General features: G+C 50.5%; 8 protein-coding genes across 8 annotated transcripts; 3 read left to right on the forward strand and 5 right to left on the reverse strand.

Moving 5' to 3' along the window:
* The first annotated feature begins 928 nt into the window (after positions 1–928).
* On the forward strand, positions 929–2,096 carry HER10_EVM0001214 (uncharacterized protein). Its single transcript, XM_035470969.1, has one exon. The coding sequence runs from the start codon at positions 1,147–1,149 to the stop codon at positions 1,972–1,974; it is 828 nt and encodes a 275-aa protein (XP_035330414.1). The 5' UTR covers positions 929–1,146; the 3' UTR covers positions 1,975–2,096.
* Positions 2,097–3,446: 1,350 nt separating this feature from the next.
* HER10_EVM0002165 (uncharacterized protein) lies at positions 3,447–4,112 on the forward strand (the record flags this gene model as incomplete). Its single annotated transcript, XM_035471890.1, has 1 exon — positions 3,447–4,112. One exon carries the CDS (start codon positions 3,447–3,449, stop codon positions 4,110–4,112), a length of 666 nt encoding a protein of 221 aa, XP_035330476.1.
* A 1,685-nt stretch (positions 4,113–5,797) lies between these two features.
* Positions 5,798–6,023, reverse strand: HER10_EVM0003133 (uncharacterized protein; the record flags this gene model as incomplete). Its single annotated transcript, XM_035472819.1, has 2 exons — positions 5,798–5,853; positions 5,918–6,023. The coding sequence occupies 2 exons, from the start codon at positions 6,021–6,023 to the stop codon at positions 5,798–5,800; spliced, it is 162 nt and encodes a 53-aa protein (XP_035330524.1).
* Positions 6,024–10,353: 4,330 nt separating this feature from the next.
* HER10_EVM0001762 (isoflavone reductase) lies at positions 10,354–11,391 on the reverse strand (the record flags this gene model as incomplete). Its single annotated transcript, XM_035471497.1, has 3 exons — positions 10,354–10,806; positions 10,876–11,304; positions 11,362–11,391. The coding sequence occupies 3 exons, from the start codon at positions 11,389–11,391 to the stop codon at positions 10,354–10,356; spliced, it is 912 nt and encodes a 303-aa protein (XP_035330449.1).
* Positions 11,392–12,394: 1,003 nt separating this feature from the next.
* Positions 12,395–14,290, reverse strand: HER10_EVM0003957 (major facilitator superfamily transporter; the record flags this gene model as incomplete). Its single annotated transcript, XM_035473618.1, has 3 exons — positions 13,708–14,290; positions 13,206–13,581; positions 12,395–13,148 (listed from the first exon to the last, which is right to left on the reverse strand). The coding sequence occupies exons 1-3, from the start codon at positions 13,952–13,954 to the stop codon at positions 12,395–12,397; spliced, it is 1,377 nt and encodes a 458-aa protein (XP_035330579.1). The 5' UTR covers positions 13,955–14,290.
* A 1,875-nt stretch (positions 14,291–16,165) lies between these two features.
* HER10_EVM0012400 (uncharacterized protein) lies at positions 16,166–19,045 on the forward strand (the record flags this gene model as incomplete). Its single annotated transcript, XM_035481796.1, has 1 exon — positions 16,166–19,045. The coding sequence occupies one exon, from the start codon at positions 16,166–16,168 to the stop codon at positions 19,043–19,045; it is 2,880 nt and encodes a 959-aa protein (XP_035331051.1).
* A 3,154-nt stretch (positions 19,046–22,199) lies between these two features.
* Positions 22,200–24,835, reverse strand: HER10_EVM0001381 (phytase). Its single transcript, XM_035471129.1, has 3 exons — positions 24,059–24,835; positions 23,035–23,999; positions 22,200–22,981 (listed from the first exon to the last, which is right to left on the reverse strand). Exons 1-3 carry the CDS (start codon positions 24,674–24,676, stop codon positions 22,207–22,209), a joined length of 2,358 nt encoding a protein of 785 aa, XP_035330423.1. The 5' UTR covers positions 24,677–24,835; the 3' UTR covers positions 22,200–22,206.
* A 1,488-nt stretch (positions 24,836–26,323) lies between these two features.
* HER10_EVM0010061 (uncharacterized protein) lies at positions 26,324–27,561 on the reverse strand (the record flags this gene model as incomplete). Its single annotated transcript, XM_035479531.1, has 2 exons — positions 26,324–27,249; positions 27,309–27,561. The coding sequence occupies 2 exons, from the start codon at positions 27,559–27,561 to the stop codon at positions 26,324–26,326; spliced, it is 1,179 nt and encodes a 392-aa protein (XP_035330928.1).
* Between the last annotated feature and the right edge of the window lie 260 nt (positions 27,562–27,821).

Genomic DNA, 27,821 nt, shown 5'->3' on the forward strand with positions numbered 1-27,821 from the left:
CAATCCAAGGCAGTCAAAACAAGAACGTCAAACGTGCTCTTTGTCATGCCGGCCGTAGAGATGAATGCTTACGCCGGCTCTCTCTCACGGTCATCTTGTTTGTGCAGCCAATTCATGACCATCGAAAGCATTGAACAAAAGATTCGAGACCACTGAAGTTTCCTGGGTACTTCTGATGTTGAGCTACCTTACCTTGGCTTAGGTATAAGGGCCATCGAGGGCAGTTACGCCGTTCATCGCAAGCGAGACCTCTGCAGCGTAAAGCAGCCTGTGCATGTCAGCGCCTACCTATATGTAAATGATGGTCAACAATGTGCGGTTACAGGCTGCCGTAGCCGGCCTGGCGCCAGCACTGAATGATCTCCCCACGCTCCCCAACACGTTCAGACACTAGCCGAAAACGCCCCGCCGCACCACATGCTAAGCCCGGCAGTCCTGGGCGATCGGCTGGCGGTGTTTTGCAAGGCAGACAGAATCATCTGCACATCCATGCCTGTGAAGTGCCTGTAAATAGGCACAAAAAAAAAAAAAAGCACCACCAAATTACATCTCAGAGAACCAAGCTATGCAGCATCTACCAGTTGCGGTTGAACAGGATCATTTGAAGATAAACGCCAAGTTTTCAAGACACTGATAGATGCGTGAGGATCTCATTCTTACCTACTTAGTCACATAGAGCTCACGCATGTATTATCCAGGCGGGCCAGGAGACAGGCAGGTAACGACGTCTCAATTCCTGCGCCGCCGACCTCATGTTTGCAACAAATTCGGGGTTCCAGCGGTGACCAATCAGTGGCTACCACTCAAACAAAAGTAGAGAGACATGAATTCTCCTCTTCGGGCTTAGTGCCTGATAGCGCTCACTGCCTCCAGCGTATTTTCCAAACTGAGAATAGCCTCCTTCTGTCAGTCACGACGTCACTGTCACCCAAGATTGCTATATATCAGTTGCCAAGTGACGGCGGAACGTCTCTCAGCTTCAAAACCACCTCGTTAAAGACAGTTGAACGAGACTATCACCACTTATATCTTCCTCAACGCTACCGAAGCTACAAACACAGCCAACTTTCTTCCCCAAGAAAGATTGTACGTTCCGTCAAAGCACTGCAATCGCAGCGTGCCAACCATTTCTAAACCATATCCGCCATGAGTTCAGTCTCGTCTGGAAGCTCGGACTACGGTGACGCGCCACCTGGTTACAAGGAGGCAATCGATTCGGAGAGCTTCGTGTCACCAAGCGACAGTGGTATAATCAGCCAGCTCGACATCCAAGCCATTGGCTATGACACAAACCAGGCCCTCACGGGCAACAAGCTGGAGGATATCCCGGTGTGCCGCGTTGGCTCAGGCGAGCTAGAGTACACCTCCGTCCGGCTAAAGAAGAGCTCCAACTCCTGCGCTCTCGTCCGCGGATCCGACTCTAGCCAGACGCCTCTGATATCGACAATCTACCGTTGGGGCCCCGGTCGGCGTCCCAGAATGAGAATCCTAGCACCGGGAACTACCGCCACGGTGGAAGAAGCCATCAACTCGGACCACCTCGTCTGCGAGGTAGTCGAAGTCAAAAGCCGCAACATAATGTCGCGCACGCAAGAATTCAAGACGTCTTTCGGCACCTTTGAGTGGCGCTACGGCGGGCGCGACGAGCGCAAGGAAGCCTCCAAGGCGTCCTCCCTCTTGGTCTTGGAACGCACTGACGACGCTGCCACGGCCTTGGCTGGTAATAGTGGCAAGGTGGGCAAGCACGGCGTCCCGGTCGCTCAGCTTGTCCGCAACAAGGAGCTTCGTACCCAAGGCACGAGTCGCTGGATGGGTGGCAATGGCGGTCGTTTGATCATGAACCTTGGAATGTGGGCGGATGATAAGAAAACGACTACCAAGGACGCCGAAGCTTTCATCGTCGCCAGCTGTATTCTCATGCTCAAACGAGAGGCTGATCGGTTCAAGGACAACACGATTGCCGCCGTTGTCTGAGTCAGATTAGATCGGGCGTGTGTATACGACGAGACGATCTATGAGGAGGCCTGTGAGCAGCGAATAGTTATTTCCCTTTTTACGACATGGCGTCAGGTGCGGAGGGAAGTGCTCACAAAGACTGTATTGATATCCTGTTGGTATTCGGGCTTTTTCTGGCACTTAGATACTCTAGACCGTTTTGAATCAAACTTAACTCAAACCTTGAACCAATGCGCTTTTTTTCGCAAATACAAATCTCATAAACGTAGGCACCATACGATGGGCGACGATGCACGTTACTCGCAATGGTTACACGTAGTACTTGATTAAATCGCAGAAGAGCATGAGTTTTCAATCGAAGATATTCCATGGGACTTTTGTCCTGAAAACTAGGTCCAGGTCACTCAACTTCTAGTTCCAGTGGAAGGGTTAAGCGAAGCCGAGCGCGGGTTCAAGCATAGTTGCGACTCACCCGGAAGAGGCTCGGCACGAAACGAGCAATGGAGGCATCGCATTTCTTTAACGCTTTATAGGAAATGATAGACACTCATTCAAGTGCACAAGCATGGTGAATTACTTACAGTCTGATGGTTACTGGTATGATTTGTCTGCTTGAAAGGATGGCGTCAGGTTACAAGGGTGAAAGGAGGATTCGAGAAAGTGCTTCAATGTCAAGGCCTTGTTGAGGCACTCTCTACTATAGTCCGTGGCAGTAGATCGGAAATTGTAGAGCTAGTCTTTCGTCGACCTTGGCAGACGGCCGGTTTAAGTCCTTCCGTTTCTGGCACCGTCGAGTTTGGAGAAACTGGCTTGGGATGAGGCAATGATGCCCTTAGTACATACAAGTCGCCTTTGACTGGAGATGATACGGTACTCGGCGTTAAGACATCTTCCCTTTCAAGGATGCGCAACAGAAGATTTGAGAACCCGTTTCTGGTTGTTTCCAAACCACAGACAGCAGCCTTGTCAAGTTGGAATGATCTGCTCTCAGACTACTTTACCTGCCCAATAGCCTCCATTTGTCAACCATGAAGCATCCACGCCTCATGATACTATCACCAGTCAGTCTTCCAAATTTCGGCGCATCACCATGGCTCCGCCCGGTGTTCCCGGTGATTCTTCGCGCAAAAGATCAGCTTCACCGTTATCTAGCGATGAGAATGACCGCTATGAGTTACGCAGCAAGGCAAAGGTAGTTTATCTATTTTTTCGTCGACCCCAAACTTTGGAATGTCATACAACGGGACTTACCAGTTTAACTCTACTTGTTAATGATTGTCCATGGCCACCGAATGAGAAGCTAACGTCCTCAAGAAGGCGAAAGTTGGCCAGAAGCTAGGTTTCTTGTAAGTCTCCACGTCGAAGGTGCACGTACAGCGGGCTGATGCTGACAACAAAATCCTAGATCACTGCCAGCCGAGTTACGCAACATAGTCTATGATCTCACTCTCGTACAAAGACGAATCATCGTCAACTATGATCGTCTCAAAATGCGTTTTCGACACCATCGAGACCATCGCGTTTCTGGCTCTCTCCTTCGCATCTGCAAGGCAGTTTACGCCGAAGCCAGAGCTTTGATGTACTCGGCCACATTTGAGCTCGAGAACATGGAATACCTCGAACAATGGCTGAGAACCCTCGGCCCAGGAGCTGCCGACATACGAGATATCAGATTGACACGGTCATTCCAAGCATCCTACGCTCAAAGTTACGGAGTTAATCTTCCAGTGTGGTACCAGGGAGATTACAGAGCTACCACCCGGCAGGTTGCCCAACTCCTCAGTGGCTGCCACCATCTCGAAAACCTGGAGTTGGGCTTCTTGTACACTACAAAGTACCAGACGACGCCCCTCATCGAGAACAAAGACAACCCCCCGTACTGGAAGAAGGAGGCACGACTTCTTGCCGAGATGGTGTTTCGCGATTTGTTCGTCTTGCTAGTAGCGGCTAAGGCTTCCGGCAAGACGGTGGACCAAGTGGCGAGCCTAGCCAAAATCCACCACAAAAACTTTGAGTGTCTCAAACACCATCCCTCCAATGTGGGGAAGGGCAATGCACATGGAGAAACACGTTGTCACATGAAGTTATTGATTGCGAAGTACATCGCAAATCGATCACACCCCCGGAAGCCATCTATCCCAGCTTTTTTGGCATAGTCCATCTATGTCACAGCAACCGGAAACTGAATGAGCGCCAACGATGTCGAGTTTACTGGAATGCGAGCAGCTTTCCAGCAGTTGTATTGCCCTCAATGATATCCGGTTGTATGCGACAAAGCGAGCAGATAGCGGCGTCACAGGCATCACAAGCATCGCAGGCGAGATGTACCGTGCAGTTGAGCATTTGATAACACCAGGAAACACGGCGTCTGCTTGAGCAGCAGATGAAGACTGGCAACGGATTAGGAAGAAAGTTGAAGGTCCAAAGCATCATAGCTATTGATCCCTGTATTTTACATTAGTTGTTAGCGGGAGGAAATGCAATTGGTAAATTGAGCATGACTTTACTTGCAAACAACGCTGAGATATGCGGCTTATCCAGTTTATCCGCCTCGCGTATTCTTAAGGCAGAACATAATTCCTCAATGTACCTATGCTAGTGATCAGTGATGTTTCAAGTATGTTTATGAAGGGGAGTCCCAGCCGGAAAAGTAATCAAAGATTGTGATGTCTCTCATTGAAGGAGAGGATGACCTTTGTCATCATGGTGAGCGGCGTCGGCTTTTGGATGGGGAAGACTGAGAATGGACTTATCGCATTGAAGGCGGCCCATATTCGAAATCTCAGGCTCAAGAAAGAAAAGATGGTCAACGGACTAGTTTGCGGACTTCGGGGGGATTTGGGTGAAAGAGGTAGGCCTCTTTTAGAACAAGCTTGGCCATGCCTTCCACTTGGAAACAGTCAGTTGCTCATCAATATTTTCCACTTCAGATGTTGCACAACTATCAGACGCAGGGGACCCATCGAGCCACAGATAATTACCTAGAGCATAGAGAGCTTATTATCACGGTCCGAGGACGCCATTATGATCAGACACGGCACTCCGAGGCGACGCTCGAAATCAAACAAATCCGCCTGTATCATAGTTTGTTGAAACAATTCCGTGGCGAATGGCGTAGCCGTTCGGCGCATTGGCCAGTAATTGCGGTAGGAATGAAGGAATAGTATGTAATGACTAGCCAGCGGATTAGGGTCTAGTGTCTAAAATTGGCATGGTGATAACAAGGAAGAACTTGGTTCGACTTCAAACAAAACATACCTCAATACTGGCCACTGATCCTAGCCCAAGTCTCCGAGCAATCTGTAACTGTTTGCGCTAACAAGCATTTCTAATCCACGTCTCGCGCAAAAGTTCAGCATATGTAATTTGAATGCTTATACGAATTTATAGGGTATCAAAATGGAGCTTCTGCTTCTAAATTACAAAGATTTGTATAGCCAAATGACATCGCTTTGTAAAAGCTGTCGTTGCCTCTGAACAATGCCCGGTATCTCATGATATTTGGCAGGTCGACTTCGAGTCGCTAGCGGGACACGGATGTACAGGACATAGGCCGCCGTATCGCCTTATTTGAGTCGATATCGATTATGACGACCCTTTGTCTATGTCAATGTGACAAGTATCGCTGGTGTCCTGCACCGTGATTTGATGTGGGATTCACCCAAGGAGCGTTGGACTTGATGTTTGCGCTGTCTCTATTTCGGTGTTCGCGGTCTTTCGTAACGTTTGTGGTGGGTGCGTGGTTACTACAACCTAGAGTTGCGTACATTAGCTTCTGCTGTTGACGAACTGGCCCATCATGTAGAAGGTTTGGCTTACCGTTTCGGTGTCGTTCAGTTGTTCACCGGTGGTTGATCCAGTAAATGAAGCCGCCCACACCAAATATACATGTACCAGCTGTGCAAATAAGTCAGCTAAAGTTTCGGTTACAACCACGCAGCTCTGATGTAAGTCCACTCACCCACTGCCAGTGTCTCTAGTACAGTGTGGTCGACGCTCCTTTTCATAATCTCGTGTCCAACTTCCACCATCCCCTCCTGGATGAGTCGCGTATCGAGAACAGGCATGTTGATTAAGTGGGTAGTAGATAAAGGAACACGATTCCGAGGGACCAACGAAAGAATGCAAATGAGTGCAACTAATCAGAAAAGACGGAGACGCGCACCGATCGCCGGGATCAAGAAACTGAACGAGCCTTTCTTTTGCTGACGAACTAAAACAAAGTTGTGGTGCTGGGTGCCCATATATCATCAAAATCTAGGTCTCTCCGATCGCGTCGGTCCCGCATCACAACCATGCCGGTGCGACGGGGGAGGGCCGGGGTTCGTGGGATAATCACCAGATAATGCCAAGAGATTCGAAGCGCCAACCTGGGTCTGTATGGTCATTCCCACACACGCGGGCTTGGGAATGGGCTCATGTCATCTCATTTCGGTTTCAAAAGGGGGTGCAGCAAATGCGAGAGGATTGCGTTATCACGGTCAGAGGAGATGGTCCCATTGACTAAAAGGTAGTTTCGGGGCCGCCCTTGAACTGGGCTGGTACCGGGCCTAGGGGTCGCATTCTCGTCGAAGAACCCCACCAACTCATCTGTCACCTGGGGTTTGTGGGTTTTTCCAACCTTGATTTACGGATCTACGAACCATTGCCGATGATTACTGGACATTTGAATTAACTGGTCTCCTTCAATGCGCTGTCGCCTGCACGTCCGAGAAGTTGAAGCCGTTCAGTCAGCCACTCTTTTGTCATTCATATTTTCCCATAAAACATCTCCTATCCTTCTCCCCTTCAAGTTTTACCAACAGCACAGCCTCACACCATTGTCCTGCGACTTTATCGCGATGTGAAGCCCAAGTGAGTCCATTCTGAGGCGAGAACACTGTGGCCCCCCACCGTTTCAGCCTCCTGAAACAAGGAGGATCTACGGAGAGTTGCGTGAACCCCTGCCCAACTGAATGCCGCGTCGGCTCATCTACCCTCTCCGTCCGCCGGCCGGAGCATTTCATTACATTAGACGGCGAGGAGCTCTTCATCGTCCAATGTCAGGAACCAATCCAGCGATCACGTTCCTCGGTTGCGATCTTACGGGCAAGTGGAAACGAGCGCCGCTTCAGCCGCATCGGATTGCTAGACACTACTCGCTCAACTTCGTCCTATTGAAATTTCCGAGTCCGACTGACTTAAATGCCCACAGCTCAAGTGTCCACGGATGGCTCATTGTAATAAAGTTTTTACCTTTTGTAACGCTGCTGGCCAAGCTACAAATCTCACTTGGCAGCAGTGACTCCCCTGATGTGACAAGCCGCGACGTCTTGGCCAAGCTCTTGGCCTCGTGTCTTCCAGCGCTGCCACGTCGGCACTTACGTGATTTGAGACGACCCAAGAATTTTCGGCGCAGGAATAACCAACGGCATCTTCTCCAATTGACAGTACCCACGGTTGTTGATAGCACTAGTTCGACTTTCGAAGACTTGGAATAATTGATGAGGCTCTGTGTGGTGATCTTGTCGACCTATGATTTTTATCAAGTCTTTTACCCGAGCAGCCAGCCAACCCGGTCTCCTTCCCCCCCTCCTTCAAATCCACACCGATGAAGAGCTCAGACATCAGCGCCATTCTGACGCGAAGGTAGATAAGAAGAATACCACCTGTGCATTGGTTCAGTAGCCGGATGACGCAGTGGACACTCCACCAACTCTCATCGATATGTTTCGTCGTTCAGAGGCCTGCGTTGCAAAAGCCGTGTAACGAATTCTGACTGATGATCTTCATGCGTCGTCGAAGATTTGGTCATGCGCAGCCTTCGTCGACATGTTCTGGAGTCGGTTCACGATATGATACCACGGAGCCTATCATCCAGCTCAATTCTCCAATAAATTCGGCAACTGGGTTAATTACAATAGAATCAATGGTGAGGCTTCAGGTTTCTGGCCATGTCCCATTGACAGCAAGCGACGATGGAGCTCTTGTTCTTTAATTCTCTTAGGGTAAGCGATATCATCATGAGATATCAATGCTGGGGTTTCGAAATGGATTCTGCGGCTACTTGATATCTAGTACTGATAGAAAAAATACCAACGCCTTAGATTGCCACAAACGCGACGTAGGTAATTTGGCTCTCTTGTCGAAGCCAGAATCTTGCCGTAGATCGCTAAACGTAGGTACTGATCCAAATGGATAAAGTGACTTCTTCTTGAGGCTTTTAGGAAGCCGCCCCAATACATAAGCTCATGCTGTCCTGGTATACCTCATGTATTGATATTGTCTCGGCCATGGCCATATTGCATCAAACTTTCGTTCAGGACTTAGCCAAAGGACTGTTTTCCCATTCAAGAGCTTATGTATACGGGCATACTCGTGAAGTGAATGACGAAGCAGGACCCCAACCCCGAGCCAGAACATAGGATCTTGATACGTTGACAAAAGGTAGTTCAAAGCGCACTACTGACCTCCAGGATACTAATATGCATCTAGTTTGAACCGACACAGAGAAATATATCCTGAGGCCAAAAGACGTTGAGAATCTATGTCTTGTCCCAGATTGAAAGGAAAAGATTTTCAATCGATTTCACTCAGCTAATTAATGCGGACTGAAATACTTCAAATCGGTAATTCTACAAATCCGCTTAGATTTAGCCTCAGCTAATAGTTGCACAAGGCAAGCAGACGCCATAGAGAACTAGGACTCATCTTAACTCAGTTGAATGTGCAGCGAACGGCGTACTAGTAAGCAAGTATAGAGTTGGTAATAGCATGAGTGATCTAACTTTACATGGATTGACCAAAATGCCCTCCATCGATGTAGATGCCCACAAAATTATAAGCATTGAGCTCGAGTAACATTGTTGCAAGGTTCGATCCAGAGGCACCGACGTTGCATTTTAATCCTTGACGCTTTTACTTCCTATCAAAGGGGCATGGAAATTTCGTCCCAAAAGCTTTCTACCTACAGGAAGATTCTCTCGTCTACAGATATTACTAGAGAAGCAGTGAACGCATGCATAGGAATTATCACAGCATTGCCAGTAATCGCGATCAATGGCTCGTTTACACTTCATCTTCCGAATAATCTTGAATGCTATCAGAATGATACTCTGTCGTTTAACGAGCGGCCACTAGCCAGTAATCGCAAGTCTGATTCCATCGCAGTATGCAGATCACGATATCCAAACTTAGGTTGTCAGCTTTGGTTCCTCGCGCGATATCATCCATTCAGGGGATGGGTACTTGATGGACTAAGGTAACCACCAACAATTGAAAAAGTAATTCCGGAGACTATTGTGAGTCAATCAAGCGGAATTCGATTCAGTCCATGCCCTTGCTTCCTGTTCAGCCACGTTGTTTATCGAATGCCTCGGGCTTCCAGTTCGTGAGGCATTCGCTAAGAACTTTTCTATGCTTTTCCACGTTTTATGTCAAACTAAGCCAATTTTTGATAGTTGATGAAACTCCTTCACTGAGTTTATACATTTCAGAATCAAGATCCATCAGCTGAGAATTGAGTGGCCTAGACTACATTCAGGTTTTAGCATAAATGGCTGGAGCAAGCCTTTCCGTGAGGCCTCGTAATCTTCAAGTTGAGATAAGCAATCGCTGCATCAAGTCAGATACCAGTTTACGCGAAAATTGTATCCCACTTATGCTCTATCAGGGTGTACAATAAACCCCTAGAGTAAAGTTATATTGTACATGAGGCTTATCATAGTATCAAGTCGGAGGAACCGTGAAGAAGACTTGCCGATACCAATGCGGATCCAATTTTGAGTCAGGCAAGCCGGAGGAAGACTCTGCAACGATCCTCATTGTTCCCCAGCAGAGGTTTCCCGAAGGTCAAGCGAGAAACATTGAGCAAGCAAACCACCGAATATATCGCCAGGTAGGATATGTCAGATCTAAGTGATGTACCACAGGCCCGCTGGAAAGTAGGTTAACCTGGATAAGATGTCAACAACATAGAGGGAAACTAATAGAGGAGTTGTAATTAAATCTTTTGGGGTCAGGTCAGTGAACTCATAGATGTCTGATGTTGCTTTCTGTTCTTAATCGGTACGGCACCTTCATCGCAAGCCCTTATTCAAGAGACTATTGATGAATGCTTCTGCCGTCTTTACTCAGAGTATGTAAGAATTTGACAAGACGCATAAGTCAGTCTGTAAGAACACGAGATTTTAAACTGTCATTTAACAGACTGGAAGCAAAGCGTGCAATGGAGAATGGAGAGGGCAGACTGTGCTTCAAAACTGATAGTTGAATTGCACTCGAAACCACACTTGTACAACAATAGGTTGAACTTTATAAGACACCGGTTTAAAATTTTGAACACACCGATGAAATAAAGATTCTGAATTTAGATAGACTTTGCTCATTTTACTCTTCTAGATTGCCATTCGGCCTTTTCTATGTGCTGTGCTCCTTGATGTATCCCCTAACAACCTCCCGCAAGTCACTTTGGGGAAGTTCCAAAATCTTGTTTGACTTGTCTTCCTCCTTGATAGTGTGACCGGGTACGTCACCAAACCAGTACTTTTGCAAAAACTCCTCAAAGGGGAAACGTCCCCCAGCCTTGAGCTTCTCCTTACCCTCCTTCTCTGCCTCATCGGCAGTCTTATGCTCGACTGCGAACTTTGACCCCGTCTCCTCTTCAAAGAGCTTGTGGAGCTGGTTCTGTGTGACTTCGAATTCGACAATGTTGATGTACTTGTTGGCCGTTTCGGCGGGGTGTTGCAGCACCGCGACAATGCCCTCAGCGAGGAAAGCAAGCGACGTCGTCGAGACCTTTTGGTTTCCGGAGTCGAAGATTGTGATGCTCTTGTTCTCGAGTGAAATGCCGTAGATTCCTCGGGTGATGCTCTGTTAGGAAGCGGTTAGTTATACCCCCAGGAAGTCAGACAAGTTGAAGTGTCGTTGGCGAGGACTTACCCAGTCGAAGAAAAGACTGGTTCCAATACCAGTCCAGGTGAAGCTTGGGTTAGCCTCCGCCTTCTTGATCAAGTAGTCGACAGCAGCCGTCTTGGACTTGAGCCAGTCGCCAAGAATCTCGCCCTCCAAGGTGCGCGTGTTGAGGCCATACTCGGACGGGATGAAGCGCTTCACACCGGCAGCGATTGCCGCATCGATGAGCGGGTCTTGTGAACCAGGGACGATGACAGCGACAGTGGAGATGGCAGAGATAACGGCATCCTGACCTGCGAAGGCGGCCGTGAGGGACTCAACAGACGACAGGTCTGCCTTGCGGACGGCGACGCCAGATGGGAATGTTGCGGTGGAAGCTTCGCGGGAGATAGCCGTTACTTCAAATCCCTTTTCCAAAAGGGCTTTGACGACTCGCAGACCAACGAGGCCGGATGCCTAGATTCAGTTGTGAGTTTCGGTCTCATGTCGCAGTGTCGTCGAATTACTACTTACACCAACGACAGCAACTGTTTTGATGGACATTTTGAATAGTGTTTGATATCGATCGACGAATAGAGCGCAACAAAAACCCGAGATAGCGAAGACTTCGCATGCAAGGCACCAGATCTAGCTATTTATACGTGAAGATAGAGCCTACAAACAAGGGGAGTTCTGCCCCTCCAACCCCTCCATCCCCGTCATGAACTCTAAGGTTTGCGCCATCTGACATGCCGGTTCTGGTTCCGCGGAGTGCAACCCTACGCGGGGGGCTCTATATTCAAGCTTCCCCGAATTCAAGAAATAGTGACAACTTTTGCAGCGATACCCACGCAGTTGCCCTTGCATCATTTCAGATCGACGATATGCCGCTGGCGGCCCTGGCAGAGCCTGGTAAGGTGGCATGAGACCCCATATAGTCCTTGTTTATGGGTCGAAGCCCGGGTGTCCTTGCCGGGTAGCAATGGCGAGTCAGGGCACCCGGCTCCCACTTTGTGCAACCTGTTATCTAGACGGCTCCCACTCCTCACCTTCCACCTTCCATAAGTTTAGTGAAGAGTACGGAGAAAGTTCTTGAATAACTTGGCACACACTTGCATAGCCCTCGGTTTCTCCAGGCGGCTCCTTCGCCATCGGGACTGGCCGTCTGCGGTACATGACGGCAGCACCGTGACAGGGGGGTTTCCGACATTCCGCACCTGGATATGCTTGAAGATAAACTGCCGCAGCTGCAAGCCGAACATGGGTCACGGCTGCGGCCCGGGAAGAGATTTGGCTCCGTGGAGTCCATTGTTACTGTGACGTAGCTGGCAGTCGCACCGCTGGCCCATCTCACGAGATCTTTCGTCTCTTCAGCTTGACAGCTTTGAGGACAGGGCTCAATTGGGCTTGAGCCACGTATATCAAAACGTGGCAATTTCGTCGTCTTGAAATCCCATGAGACTAGATCACATTACTCGTAGATCAGATATCGGAAATGAGCGATGATATCTCTGTACAACGTTTTGCATATAACTCATAATATGTACAACACAGCCAAGGAGGCATCTCAAACCGCCTGATTCAGCTTCCAGCCACCAGCAAACCCGCGCGAAATGCAAATCGTGACACCACTAGCCGCAAGGCAACATCCCGACCAGATCCAACCGCTCAAGTATCCGTGTGACCTTGACAGCGCACCAGCAATGGGCGATCCGAACAGGAGTGCCACCGACATGACAGTAAAAGCCATACCAAACCTGGTGCCCATGTAACTCTTATCAGCTGTAAGCTTGACGAACGTAGTCGGCTGCAAGCCGAAGAACGTTCCGCTGAAGAAGCCGTACACCACAGTGACGGCAATGAGTGAAGCTTGGCTATTCGTCGCCGCGAAGCAGAAGGCGGCAATTGACATGACGAAGACGGCGCTAGCAATCATGTTCATGATGCCAATGTAGGGTGCAAAGAAGTTGGGGATGATGCGCCCAACAATAGAGGCGCCGTTGAGCATCGAGAGAAGGTAGAGCGCGACGTTCTCGCTGGCCATGTGGTTCTCGAGTGCATAGCTCTGCACGTAGACGTACGGCGTGTACATGCCCAAGAAGAGCAGACAGCAGGCGCCGAGGAAGAGAAGGAACGGGAGGTCGCGGAAGACGGACTTGTCGACGAGCGGTCGCCGCTTGAGAGGGATCTTGAGCTTCGACGTCTTGATGACGAGGTTGGCTACGCCGAGCGTCACAAGCGCAATGAGCGCGAAGACGAGGACGGTCCATCGGAAGCCGATCTTAGGCTGGATTGCTCGGAACATTGCTGGTAAGACGAGACTTCGCATGATGTTAGCGGACTCTAGGTTCTAACTTCTCGCGCAAAGCGATACTTACCCGCCAACACCGCTGCCATTGGCCGCGATGCCATTGGCAAGCGCGAGCCTAGTAGAGAACCATTGCGATGGGAGCGCGACGCCTAGCGTAGACAGACATCCTGTTCCGAGGCCGATGATGAGACCCTGGCAGAGGAGGAACTGCCACAGGTTCTGGCAGAAGGCTTGGAGGATAAGCCCGACCAGCACCAAGATGGATCCTACCATCAGCAGGTATCGTGAGTAGCCCAGGTCGTAGATTGGGCCGATGATGAAACCCAAGAAGACCATAAGAAAGTTCTGCAGGGAACCAATTGTCGAGATCTCAAAAGCAGTGTTGTTTTTCAGGAGATCAGACTGGTAGTAGGCCTGAAATGCGCCGAAGCTCGAGATGAGACCTGGAACGATACCCGGTCAGCGAACCACATTCCAAGAGGAGCTTATCCCATGTTGGCGTTGCCGCTGCAACATCTCACGATGGTTGCATCGCGTAAAACGCGAGTCTGAAGATCGATCTTGCTTACCCCATGTGTTAAAGTAGATGAAGAAAGACCCAAGGATGTGGAGCCATGCTTGCAAACCACCGTCAGGAGGTCCAGCAGGGGTTGTTGTTGACTTCTCTGCAGTAGGTGATGCTTGAGACGATGATGTCGGAGGGCTGTCGTTACTGCTTGTGTTGTCTGTCGCAATGACGGAGGTATCTATCGCGGCCTCGCGTGTGCTGGCGTCCTTCTCCTCATCCCTTGGACTCTCATTCGAAGTTGAAGCCATTGTCGACTGAGCAAATCATCTGAACCCAAATCCGTCCTATGTTAGCGGCTCAGGGCGGGATGCCAAAGTCTATCCCGGCTTCAAATGGTCTGGAAAACTGCGATAACCGCCTTATCAGTGCGCCAATGCGACAAAGTAGAGAACGAAAGAAAGTTTAAGTGATGAAAGGGGGTGTGTGAGTTAGCATCAATTGGACAATGCAGGGTCTCAGTCGAGAAACGCGGTCCGGCAGTAGGCAAAATACTCCCGAGCCACGTCTTCTTACGCTCATCTAAGCAAAAAATTGCGCTGTCAAAGGCCCCTTTTTTCATGGGTTGTGGGGAAACTTTTTGCCTTGGAATTTTTTCTTCTTATTCAATCGACTGACAAGATGAGCCGATGGTCTTGTATTGATTCAACCCACTTCCCTGTTCTCAATGCAACCCTTTACTGTTGATGTGATCGGGTCCCCCGACAGTACCCGCTCCGCACCGCGGCACCTGCAGGAGATCGCATCTACATTATTAGATGTGGCGCCTCGGTATGGCATCGGAACAAAACCGTCTTGAATTCTTCCTCGGGAATGGGTAATCTTCAAGTTAACAACAGGTGCCCTAGGTGTTAGGCTCTACCAAACTTGCACTCCGTATCAATCAATAGCATCGCTTGACACGGCATCTACGAGATTCAATTCACTCCTCCCATCTTTCTCTCAGATGGATCGCCAAAACCATTGAGAATGTGCTGGCGAAAGCGAGACCTCGGCCGGTGCCTGGGAAGGATCATCAGAGGTGCGGAATTCAAACCGGCGACAGCGCCAATTTAGGCAGGCTAGCCCACTGATCTGCCGCGCGCGTCGGGTCGCCACTGGGGCAGAGTCCAGGGTTATGCTGGCCAGAATGCAACGGGTTTGACAACCTGCCAAAATGGGCTGACAACCCATCCACAGATCCAGCTGGATAGTTTTGCCCATTTCGGGTCAGAAACTGGGGCCGGATCTGACCATGTTTCGGCCGTTCTCAATTAACCATTGGTCGTGCGTTTTCGGCACTGGCCGTTGACTGCTCGAGGTCGTCGTAACCAAATTGAGATGGTATTGAGGGCATGACGTACGGTCATCCCTAATTGTCGTGTTGTTTAGGTTCAAAGTAACCGTGGTTGCCATGGAAGCTAGGCTGAGCAACGCCTTTTCTGAAAGTGCTCTACTCAGCCCTGCATGACCGCCATTTCCATTGAACAAAGTTGACCTAACAATAGGAAGACGACCAGAGCAAGTCAACCAAAGGCTCTGAGAAAAGATCAATAGGGGAGGAGGGACTGGTATTGGCTGTTCTCACGACTCACGAGGGTGTCTAATGCACGGACGCGACGACTCAGAGGGTTCATGTTAAGAAAGCCGAGCACTTCACGCGCGCACCCCAACAATTCAATCTTACGCACTAAAAGAAGAATTGGCGGCAACATTTGACGATCGCAACGGACATCCATCATCATCATATCTTGATATGTCGCAATGCAAGCGCATCATCAGATTTGTCGGAAACTCTTGTTTAGTGGCGCTACGCATAGAATGCAGATTAACCGGGTACTTCGAAAAGACTTTTGATAGAATAAGTTCGGTCTAGAATAATCAATCTCCAAACTTCCTCGCCATTGAGACAATGAGCGCAAAGCGACCTGTCATCGTTCATGGTCGAGAAGCTTCTAGAATTCTCAACCTCGTTGTGCTTACGCCCTAAGCTTGATCTGGATCCTTAGGCAACTGCAGTCTCCTTGGCGACAAGGTTCCGCGACCTGAAATACCTCGTGTTACTGCTAGAAAGGAATGTTCCAGTAGAAAGAAAAGGATTTACGCTGTATGGTTGGACGCCCTCAAGAGTTCATGCATAGAGAATTGCTAGGTTAGCAAATTTGTTCAAGTTGAGATGACAGTCAAAGGGCGTCGCTTAAGCAGGCAACAACGTCTTACAACTTCTGTAGGCTTCTCCAGCGGCTGGGTTCGCTCCAGGGGCGGGGAACTTAGACTTTATCGTTGAAATCATCACGCAACAGATGTTTTGGAAGTTCAGCTGGCAAGTGTAGGTAATAGTCATTCAGGATAATTGACGGATACACATAAGTAAGTGAGCTTACCATGGATTCGAGAGTCCGGGAAATGAAGAAAGAAGGAAGTATGATCATTTAGTAAAGACACAACCTTCCAATCTTCACAATTTTTATATTCATCTCACGATGTCTTCAACATCAGTTTTATCGAAGACGCTCCAGTCCATCACCGGTACTAAGATTCGCGAGTTGGAGAAGCAACGAACTCAGTACGAGAGCCGCAAGACCAAAATTCTCCAAGAGGCCGAAAAACACACTGATCAGGGCGACCGCATCAGCTGCTTACTGCGCGGGGTCAAGGAGCTTTACACAAAAGGGCGCGACGACGATCCTGGCATCGACAATATCGACAACTTACTGACTCAGTCCAAATATGACTCGTCGGTGCCTCACTCGATGTTACAGTCATCGGAGGATCTGTTGAGATCTAAGCTTGACGTACAAAGCCATAAGCTCAGCATGGCGCACTTGTACTCCCGACTTGTGACCGAGTGGATTAATCCTGGAAGTCCCATGGAGGATTCTGACTCCGCCGAGTTGTCGAAGGAGGACTCCTCTTTCGAGGTCATCGACCAGAAACAAGAGCGTCTTCAGAACCTCCGTGACCAGTTCGAGAAGGTGGTGTTCACACCATTGGAGACGGACGAGTCGGAGATCAACGCATATCTGGCAAGTCTCTTAAAGACGAGGGAGAGTGAAAGGGCGCTTGAGCGCGTGAGGCAACGGACCGCGCGAGCGAGCGAGGACTTTCTCAAGAGACGGAACCCGTTCAATACGACCACGCTGAAGATGTGCATCGCCAGCCTCCTCCAGCAGGATCTCCTAAGCGATGAGAAACAGGCAATCTTGCGCGAGTTCGAGTCCAACAACGTCGTTCTGCGGGAGATCGCCGACGTTCTCAATACGCGGTTCGTCGATTTTGAGAACTGGGAATGGGACGCCGGCGAGGAGGGAGTGTCATACGTTCCACGCCAGCAAGCCAACGGCAAGTACCGCATCTGGATGGACGAAGATGTGCTGCAGGCTATCTTCATTCACTGGATCGGTATCAACAGCTGCGTTAGCTTGAAGCGGACGCTCACAGACCTCGTTTCTCTGGACGGAACCGACCAAGTCTGGAGGTGGCACGCTGAGCCACCCATGACTGAGAGACAGATGCAGCGGCGGGCCTATTATCTCAGCGAACTTCCCATGCTGAGTTTTGGTGAATCCTCGCATTCAGCGACGACGAGATGGCCTAGGGGAGGTACCAGGGGACGCGGAAGAGGTGGGAGGGGAACATCTTTCCGGACTTCCCAACCCCGACCTTCAATCTCTGATGATACGATTGCAGGTCTTCGCAGGAAGAACTTCATTGATCACTTTTGCCTCGCCGCGCTGCCTAGTCAGGTAAACACGCTCAACGAGGGGATGTACGACGATGGAAGAATGTCAGAGGAGGAGGACGACGATGATGTTTCCTCGTCTGAATGGGGAAAGGCCAAGAAACCGGCCCTGAACATCAAGCAATTCCTTTTGCGCACACTTGCAACTGAGACGATGCTTCATCAAGCGCTTGATGGCACAGCTGCCGCGGTGCAGTCTGATCTCAAGTGGTTCGGGGCCGGCCTGTCCCACACGTCAATCTTTGCTGTCCTCCGCTTCTTTGGGTTCCCGGAGAACATGATTGCGTTCTACCGGAAGGTTCTTGAGACGCCGGTGAACCTAGGCTCCATTTTGTCTTCCGAGTCAGAGTCCCCATCAAACGCACCGCGCATCAGGCGCAGGGGTATGCCGATGAGTCGATCGCCAGCGAAACTCATCGGCGAGTTGGTCTTGTTCGTGATGGACTTTGCCGTCAACCAAGAGACAGGGCTACAACTATACCGCCTGCATGACGACCTTTGGGTTGCAGGGAGTCCTGCGGACACTGCTAGAGCATGGGCTACCATGCAGCACTTCGCCAAGGTCATGGGGTTGGAGTTCAACATGAAGAAGACTGGCTCGGTGTACTTGACCAATGAAGGAGTTCCTCGAGATGAAGCACTTGATGAGCAGTTGCCCAAGGGTCCTGTCAGCATCGGCCATCTCGTGCTCGACCCTAAGTCTGGAAAGTGGACCATCGACCAGGCGAACGTCGCGGAGCACGTGAAGCAGCTTCAGAAGCAACTTGCCGAGTGTCGAAGCATCCTCGACTGGGTACGCACATGGAACAGCTGCATCGGCCGCTTTTTCGGTCAGGCGTTTGGGGAGCCGGCTTATTGCTTGGGCAAGGAGCACGTCGAGAGCGTCTTACAAACCTACCAGAAGATGCAGCACGACATTTTTGCGCCGTATTCAGCTGACACCGGCGACAAGTCGATTGCCAACGCGGTGAATAGCCAACTCAGTGCAGTTCACTACATCAAGTCCAAGATTGAGCAGCGTTTTAGTGTTTCGGACGTGTCGGACGCCTTCATCTTCTTCCCGGACCAGCTAGGTGGCTTGGAACTCCAAAACCAGTTCATACCATTTCTTAAGGTCCAGAAACACCTGTGCGGAACAGGAATCTCACCAGAAGAGATGATTCAGAGCTTTTTCGATCGAGAACGCAAGGACTACGAGGACAAGAAGAGCACATTCATGTCGAACAGGGCCACCGAGGCGCGTGAGCTGGGGGATGAGCTCTTCGGCCGATTTGACGCGCAGTTCCTCAGCCCAGAGGACTTGGAGACGTTCTTCACCTACGAGGAATTCACCGAAAACAGAAGTACCACGAGCAGCCACTTGAGAGGACTCTACGAGCGTGTTCAGGGGACCCCAACAGTGCTCGGCCCCAAGGCTGATCGGCAAGTCTATCAGGCGTTGGAGGACTTGCCCATCCAATCGGCCAATTTACGGTCTGAGCTGCGATGGGTGGTCCAGATGTATCATCAGGAGGCGAAAGAGCGGTTCGATGGTCTTAGGCTCATTGAGGAGCGATTCCTGCCGCTGGGTGTCATTGACATGATGAGGCAGAAGACCGTGAGATGGGGTTTGGTTCTTTAGCATACCGTACACAAAAGTAGTAAATGAAGCACGAATGGTGTGAAGTCTTCGTTCCTGCATGCTGTGATCCACGTCGCGGGTCATCATTTGTTTTCGACCACTGGTCCCATAGAAACCTCATGTATTGAGGCTGTAGTGAGGGAATGTCTTGATAAGAAAATGTTTGTTGTCTAAGTAAGTCAAACCCCCCACTTCCTGGCACCCCCCTGTTTCTGGCACCCACAAAAACGATGGGATCACAACCCAACCTCCTCATTACTATTAACTATTGATCCTCAACCACACCCACTACAATACAACTGCCAGCCTCACTAGGGCATTCAGAGTCGCTGGATTCAGCCGTAATAACCTCCTTTTCACCCGCTTCGATTTGAGCCCGATGGATATCCCTGATGTTCGCAAACTTCGTGTTGGGATCGATCTGAACAGTCTTCCTCTTCCTAACTGCAGCGTTGGTAACTTGAGCCCTCAGGTGAGCCAGCTGCTGCTGGGCAGCTGCCAGTTGCCAGGCCTGCTCTGTGAAGCCTTTTTTCACCTTCCTGAACAGCAGCCGTTGAGTGCTGGTATCATTGTCGAGTTGGGTGTATAAGTGCAGTTGACCGCTGAGCTCTGCCAGCTTCCTGGGTGTCGACCAGACCACTGCAGAGAAGCAGAATCCCATGGCTCAACAGGGGGTTTGTTGACCATTATGGCATCGCTTTTTGCCCCGACTGGTTGGTTTGGGTGTGGTGGGCTTAGCAGAAGGCTCAGGTAATACCATAGGGTTCATCAGGGGCTTAACCATCGCTACAGGGTGTAGACCAGTCCACTTCCAACCACTTCTGATGTTCGAGACTGATAGACCAGCAAGTCGAGCCTTCTGGTAACAGTCCAGGAAGTTCCTTTTACCTATAATGGTAGAGTCGTTCCATTGAGACAAGTAACCGAGCTCCTTCCGATAGGCTGACTTAACAGGGCTGAAGACAGACTGGTCAAGTGGCTGGAGGACATGAGAGGAGTGTGGTGGTAAGAACAGTAAATGGATATTGTTAATATAGCAATTCCACATGAAGTCTGTCGTCGTATGACTCCCATGCCCATCCACAATCAACAGTCGAGCCTCGCCCTCAGCCTCGGGCATAGTCTGTGGGATAAACACCTTCTCTAACCATTCAATGGCAGTTAAGTCTGTAGTCCAGCCATTATCTGTTGCTGTAAACTCCACCCATCGTATGGAACCAGATGTAATGGAAACCACTGTTGTTGGACCGTCTTCCCTTGAAAATGATAAGAGGACGAAGTGCCCTACCCAAGGCTGAGATACACTCAATGATAGAGACCCATGCCCTCGACCCAGGTTGTTTCTTGCGAACAGACGTCGTCTCAGCCATGCCCAGCACTAACCCATTAGCTCCCTGACCCTCGAGGATGCCAGTCTCATCCATATTATATCTGTTGGCTGGTTTGATGTCCTTGATCTCAGGGATAGCAAGGAACTTAAACCAGTTCCTAATGACCTCAGTAGATGCCCCATTAACGCGTCTAGAATCGATGGAACGACTTCTCTGAACCTTGATGGGTTCCTTCTCACGAAGGCATAGATCCAGCCTTTCCTAATGGTTTGGTATCCCCAGCAGCCAGAACTCGCTCTGCGAATTCCTTCACCTGTTGGTGCGTTGGTGCGAGGCCCAGCGAAGCCTGAATGCGAACCCATTGTGCCAGCTTACTCTCCTGGTCAGGAGACAGCCTCTGCCAGTCAGCAAAAGCCACTTTCCTAGTCTGACCACCTTGGAGACGTAGTTGGAGGGTTGATCGTGGTATCCCATACTCCAATGAGGCTCTCTTTTGACTCTTGCCGTTTGAGATGTCCTCGAGAGCCTGACGAAGCTGATCTTCGGTATATTGAGGCATTAGATATAGAAGAAGGTATGTGCAAAAAATGAGCCCATTTGGACTCGAATTGAAAATGTTGTGATAAAAGGAGGTTGGGGGTGGGCATTGCGTTGTGGTGGATTTTCGCGTTTTTGTGGGTGCCAGAAACAGGGGGGTGCCGGGAAGTGGGGGGTTTGACTTACTCCAATGAGGCTCTCTTTTGACTCTTGCCGTTTGAGATGTCCTCGAGAGCCTGACAAGCTGATCTTCGGTATATTGAGGCATTAGATATAGAAGAAGGTATGTGCAAAAATGAGCCCATTTGGACTCGAATTGAAAATGTTGTGATAAAAGGAGGTTGGGGGTGGGCATTGCGTTGTGGTGGATTTTCGCGTTTTTGTGGGTGCCAGAAACAGGGGGGTGCCGGGAAGTGGGGGGTTTGACTTAATTGTGTGTGAATTCATACATCTTTGACCTTGGCCTCGTTATCAATCTCTTGGACTAATGAGTTTGCGACTTTGGCTTCCAGCATTCATGGTCAATGTAACCCCAAACAACAGTAAGCCTCCGCACGACTATTGGACGACAAGACCGTATGAAGATGCAGTGATTCAGGGATATTAATGAGCCTTGATATAATCGTCAGCTTTCCTTCGAGGCGGAACCGAGACTCTCATTTTCCACGACTACACAAGCTGAGCAAATCCTAGTCCGCCACCCGTGAAGTACTCTTACAAGTTTATAAAGACGCAACCATCAGGAGGAAGAACCGAAACTGGCTCCGGTCAAGGCAAGGCATTGCCAACGGTTGACTTAGAGAAATAGTCAGATACAAGACTATGTGCAAACCAAAGCAAATCCAAACTGCATACATGGACGGGCCATTGCTTGTTGCTGCAGAAGACCGGCCTCAGCGACGGCGCCTGCGCGCCGCAGGGCTCAGGAACATTCGTCCGCTTAGATCAGCTTGAGAATCTCAGAGAATCTCAAACCAAGAATGCCGTTTAAAGGGGTCAAAGATCGGAACAATCGGTGTTAGCGGACTCGTCAAGCTCAACAGTAGCTATGCCAGGTAGAGGTTGTGAAAAACAATCGAAAGAAATTGAGTCTTTTTAGCTGGCATCTCCTCGATATGGCAACATTTCTATGGTGGTGGCATTGTGGGCCTATCACAGACGCATTCTATCAAAATCGGTATATAGCACGGGTTCCAGTACTTTAGTCATCAGGCTAGTATATTCAACGTATTTAATTATTGATATCTACTAGTATGCAGGCTGGCAGTCATTATCGACGACCCAGTGTTCGTGTTACTTTCTCGGGTCCCAATTGGCATCAACATTATCAAGGAGGTTCATAGCATTGATCACATCGGCCCCCAGAATCTTCTCCAGGCTTACTAGCTTAAAGCTCGCTTCGGTACTGGTACTACCGTCAGGCAGTTGATTCGCATCATCGTGGGTAACAAACAACCCGTGAGGAAAGTCCGTTCCGAGATGCGTTCCGACCGCGGTGATACCATCAGTGTTCGAGACCGCATCAATTTGTCCATCCGACGACTTTGGAATTGTGAAAGTTGTCACATAGTAGTGAGGATCGGCCCGCGTATACACGTTGTAGGAACTGACGCCCTGATTCGATACGAGGATGTATCCTTGATCGGGTTTGACGCCGTAGACGAGGGTAACGCCCTCCACGTCGGCGAAGGTTTGGCCGTCGCCTACAAAGGCAATTTGAATGGCATCATCGTCGGAAGAATCGGGCTCGGCACCATAACGCCACAGGGCAGAGGGCTCTTCGCCGAGGAAGATCCAGCCGTTCTCCTCGTCCGTTACACATCCCTCAACCTGGCCGCCTGACCCCCCTGTAAAGTCGCGAACGAGAGTGGTCTGGAGAGTACCATTCGAGTTTGAAGTCAGCTCGTATTGGAGATAGCGAGCAGACTTTTCGTTGACAAAGAGGTATTGCTTGCCGCTGGTGGGAGACTTGTACACGCAGGAACCATAGACTTTGTAGTCCTCCGGCACAGGCTGAATGCCGCCGGGGATGTCTTTCAGGGTTCCATTCGAGGTCATCTCGAAAAGGCTGCAAATGTGTCAGCGCAAGATGATTTAGGCAACATGGAATACTCAACTCACCAAAGCGTGTCGTCGCCACGACAGGCAGCGAAAGCGAGATCGACAGTCCTGTTTCCAGCCTGGAAGCCATAGATCATATCGACGTTGTTAGGCTCCGCCGCCGGCAGGGTTTGGAGCAGCTTGCCTTTCAGATCGAAAACACCCAAGCCGGCACCCTCAGTGGACTTGGTTGTAGTAATAATGCGGGACTTCTCGGTTGACCCCGGCGAGATCCAGATGGCGGGATCATCTCCATCGCCGCCATTTTGGTCAGTTTCGTAGGAAGCCTCAACTAAGACAGCCGAGCAAAAGAGCCCTCCCCATCCATTCTCGCATTTGCACTGTTGCGGCCCAACACACTCGCCATGCCCAGAGCAATCCTTCATGCACTGGATCTGATCGCACTTGTCCCCGGTGAAGCCAGCGAAGCAGCCGCATCCTAGGGCATTCTCCTGACAGTAGCCGTTGCTCGAGCAGGCGTCGCAAATCGGAGAACGGTCGCGGGATCCAGTTGCGTTCCTAGGGTCATACGCGGTGTTGACATCTATCCCGAGATGATCGAGAGCACTATCCAGTGACAACACTCCAAATCCAGCAACGTTGTCTGCTTCCACAGCAAAGCCAAGAGCGCCGTTAGGGTACTTTGAAGTTGAGCCCTGATAGATACTGAGGCCCTGGACTTCGATATCCTCGAGCCCATTAAGCTCGATATTGCCGACAAGATCGAATGGGTACTTGTAGACGGCAATGCTACTTTCTTGAGCGACAAAAAGGTAATCAGTGCCAGTGGAATTCGAGGCATATGTTGCAATACCAGTCACATCTTCCGCAGCCTCGCCAAGCTTGGTGATTTCTGGGGCAATGGTCGATTCCTTGAGATCGAAGACGTAGACATCCTTGTCATCGTCGGCATTGACGACCATTTTAGCCTGTGATTGTACCACAGCACAGCCGGAGAACTCTGTTGGAACTGGGATGCTTTGAACCTGTTTGAAGTTTCAGTCAGTGAGAAATGAGTTGAGGAGCTGGAACCGGGCTTTCTCACCTCCACCAGTTCAATGGAGTCCTTGGTCGAGCGGACTAGATACTGCACTACCACACTTTTGCCAAAGAGAAAGACGTAGTCGTTCAGACTCTTGGTTCGCCACGAGCACATGGCTGCCCAGTCTCCAAGCATCGTCACTTGGGCTGACTCAATTTCCGTAAATCCTGGCATCTCGTAGACGCGAATGATGGAGTCAGGCATCGCAATAGTAATCGCATAGTCTTTCCCCGTGACATTATAGACTGTCGTGATGATCTTTGTTCGGCCGGTGATCATAGACTTGACCTCGGACAGTGGCGAATCGCTATTCAGATCCCATGCGTGAAAGCCTCCCGTCGCAGCACCTCCATCGTTTCCCAGCAGTAGAGGCTTCTCTTTGGAGTAAAATATGTTTGTCCAATCGGCCTCGAGTTCGCCACCAGTCAGGGCTGTGATGTTGGCCTCGACGTCGGCGGCCGTGGCTAGCCAGGGATGCATGGCGACCGCGGCAATAGCCGCGGCGCATGCAAGATATTTGAGGCCCATGGCGGTTAAGTCAAGTCGATAGAAGCCTGCCTGACATGACAGGACGTGCAAGCTGAAGGCTCGCCTTATGAGGAGGAACAGTTCATTTATCATGTCGTCTCATTGCCTGCCCCCCCAAGCGGGCGGACAGCGGAGGAGCGGGTGGCCCCACGCCTACAGGGCCGGGATCGCAATGCAAGTTCAGCCCCTCCAGGTGCCCTTCAGGGATGAGAGACTAGGCTGCGACCTTTTACCGAATCTGCTTTCAGTTTGGCAATTTGATGGACGATGTCTGCGTCAATACTGCGGGTGGTGGAACACTGATGGTTCCTTCGGGTGAAACGCGTGCATGAAAGGGGGGAAACAATTGGTGGACGCGATGGGACGAAAAAATATTGGAGCTTCCACTTTTGGAGTCGTCCGTCTTGGCATTGGAACACCATTAATCCAAGGTGAAGCCACAGGTCCGAACGAGGAGTCGGTTGAGAGAAACTCGACTTTTGATTCTGTCAGAAAAGTTAAATGCCATGCATCCCGCTACCCGCTATACTTTAATTGTACGGTGACATCGGGGGGGACTTCCGAGGCCGACATTCGGTTTCCGCTTTCTGTCCTTCGCAACTTCACAATTGGCTCGTGTTCAAGGCTGAGCCGATTTAACGCGCTCGGGTCTCGTCGCGGGCTTCAGACGCCAAGTTCCAACTTGTCATCAGTTATTTTGACTTCTCGATTCATGTGAAATCTGACTGGGCACAGCTTGGCCGAATATACCATCGTCCCATGTCTCAGGCAAATGACGATGATGAACTTCAAAGAGCGCATGCAAGCAATATGGATTTGCCGCGGTTTCTTCCACCTCATCAGATGAGCATCGACAGCGTGCGTTTTCTTGCGGCTTGACAAGTACTAGTAGTCTGTTTCTTGGACTTTTCTAACTTGCGCTCCTTTTCTCTCTCCCAGACACGAAAGTCGACTGAAAGGTCGTGACATTATGTGATCGTCATCAACTTCACGCAGCATTGATACGGGTAATTCGATATTTCTAGCAATGGCCATGGTAAGATAGACAAGACTTTATTCTGACACAAATCGCAGAACAGTGAGATCGGGTTAGAGTGAAAACTCTCTAATACTGCCACGAGCTACTCGATATTCGGAATGCAATTCATTAAAGGAGAGTAAGTAAGAAGAGCCATCAAGGTAAAGCGGCCTGGCGTGAACCTTTGCGGCAAACCTTGACAGCGGCGTCACCGATCTTTCAAGTATATATCTCAAGGGCGTGGATCCCAACGGAGGAGTATCGGCCAACAGTAGCTCCAGTTACGATCAGAGTAGTGTGTCTTACCTAAAATATGTACCCGACCAAGGGCTGCAGCACGTCGTATCTCATGGGCCCCTTGAAGACATCCTTTCCCCCGGCATGGCTTTTAATAGGCACCAAATACTCTTCTAAATTTTAGAGGCTTTGGAGGGATCATACCAGGCAGACTAAACCAACATTACGTGTCTGCCTCACCTGGCTTCTCTGGTAGGATGATCACAACAGCATGAGCCAGAAATCTTCAGCAAAAGTACCTTGGTATATATCAGCTAGACATATTTGAATAGAAAGTTGAAGTATGAATGAAATGGTATTTGCGCGCTCAATCTCATTGAGATTGTATGTTCAATGCATCTAAAGGTATTTGAAGTTCTATCATACAGAGAAATTGTAAAAGGGAGCTCTCGAAGTCCTGCGTCAGGCCCGTCGACTAAGGTGCCTTACGAAGGGGGAGCAGCAGTGCCGGAAGGAGGGCTGCCGCTCATGGTGCCGTTGCCACCGGGGCCGCCGGAGCCACCGCCGCCGCCAACAGTGGCACCAGTGGAGTGGCCACCGTCCTCATCAAGGTAACCGGCAATGTTGTAGTAGTCGTCATCGGTGTAGTCAGCGGAAGCATTGACACCGATCTGGATCCAGGCGAAGAGACCGTCCTGGAGGTCATCGCTCAGGTAGACGAACTGAGGGAAGGGGTCGTAGGAGGCATCAGCCTGGAGGATGGGCCACATGTCGTCGGCGTTGGAGGTGACGTCCTGCGTGTTGGTGTTGTAGGGGTAGAGCTCCTCGACGGCGGAGCGAATGGACTCAGGCCAGAAGACCTGGCCGATGTGGCTGACGGGAGCATTCCAGACTGAGATGGTGCCGTTGGGCATCAGAGTCGCGTTGGTGTGCGAGAGCAAGTGGGTGTGGGTGGCGCGGCCTTGGTAGTGGCCAGGGAAGATGGTCTCGAACTGGGCGACACCGTCGGCATCAGTGAGCTGGATGCCGCGTAGGAACGTGCTGTTCATGCCGTCGGCGGCGTAGTTGCCGCTGGTGGAGATGCCGGAGTAGATACCGGTGGCGTTGCAGTTCCAGATGTCGACGGCGACCTGGGGAATGGGGTCGCAGGTGGCGACGTCGACATACTGAACCTCGAGGAAGACGGGGACACCATCGCACCACTTTGACTCAATGACGTTGGAGCGCATGTTCTCGCCAACGATGTAGTAGGGGCCGTCGGTAATCTCGGGAGCCAAGACGCAAGAGGTGTTGGCGCTGAACACATCCTCGAGGGGGGTGAAGATGCCGTTGTTGCTGGAGGCGGTCATGTTGTGGTTGACTTCCTCCCAGGCGGTGAGCGCGTCCGCATCACGACGGTACTTGCGGGCAGCTATGGAAAACGTTAGTGAATATTCGTACAAGTCTCAGACAGATACTGTAGGTACTTACGGGTCTTGAGGCCCTTGGCGGCGCGGATGTCCTTGACCTTCTGGGCACGGCGCTCAACGGCGCGCTTCTTCAAGGCCTGAGCACCAGCAGTGTTGGAGCAGGCGTTCAGGGAGCGCTGGCCGACGGCGGCGACGTTGTCACGGAGCTGGATGTTGCGCTTCATGTGGTCATGGCTGTGGTGCTCGCCGGGGTGGGCAGAGACGCAGCCGGCGAGAGCGAGGCCGGCGGCCGAAAGGGCGGAGATGCGAACCATTGTCGATGCTGTAGTAATAAGAGCAGATTCGTAGCGAATGTTGGAAACGATTGTAAGTCTTTTGTTGTAGAAGCGACTGTTGTTGCTGCGATGGTTGCGGCTGATGGTTCTTTCGATATCATAGATGTCAGGCTCCGAGACCAGTCTTTATACAAATCGATCTGCGTCCTACATCTCCGCCATCTTCTATTATCGACGCGTTCATCTCTACGTGATGTGGACAGTCGCTGGAGACTTCGCTCTCGTCCGATCCCCTTACA

This window comes from Colletotrichum scovillei, assembly GCF_011075155.1.
Source record: "Colletotrichum scovillei strain TJNH1 chromosome Unknown Contig00008, whole genome shotgun sequence".
Lineage (NCBI taxonomy): Eukaryota > Fungi > Ascomycota > Sordariomycetes > Glomerellales > Glomerellaceae > Colletotrichum > Colletotrichum scovillei.

What these genes read in the sequence shown, in the direction of transcription:
- HER10_EVM0001214 (XM_035470969.1), top strand. Translation starts at nt 1,147, where the DNA reads ATGAGTTCAGTCTCGTCTGGAAGCTCGGACTACGGTGACGCGCCACCT.
- HER10_EVM0001381 (XM_035471129.1), bottom strand. Translation starts at nt 24,676, where the DNA reads ATGATAAATGAACTGTTCCTCCTCATAAGGCGAGCCTTCAGCTTGCAC. An exon ending in ACTCCATTGAACTGGTGGAG is followed by an intron (nt 24,000 to 24,058) that starts GTGAGAAAGCCC and finishes AACTTCAAACAG; the next exon opens with GTTCAAAGCATCCCAGTTCC. An exon ending in CGTGGCGACGACACGCTTTG is followed by an intron (nt 22,982 to 23,034) that starts GTGAGTTGAGTA and finishes ACACATTTGCAG; the next exon opens with CCTTTTCGAGATGACCTCGA.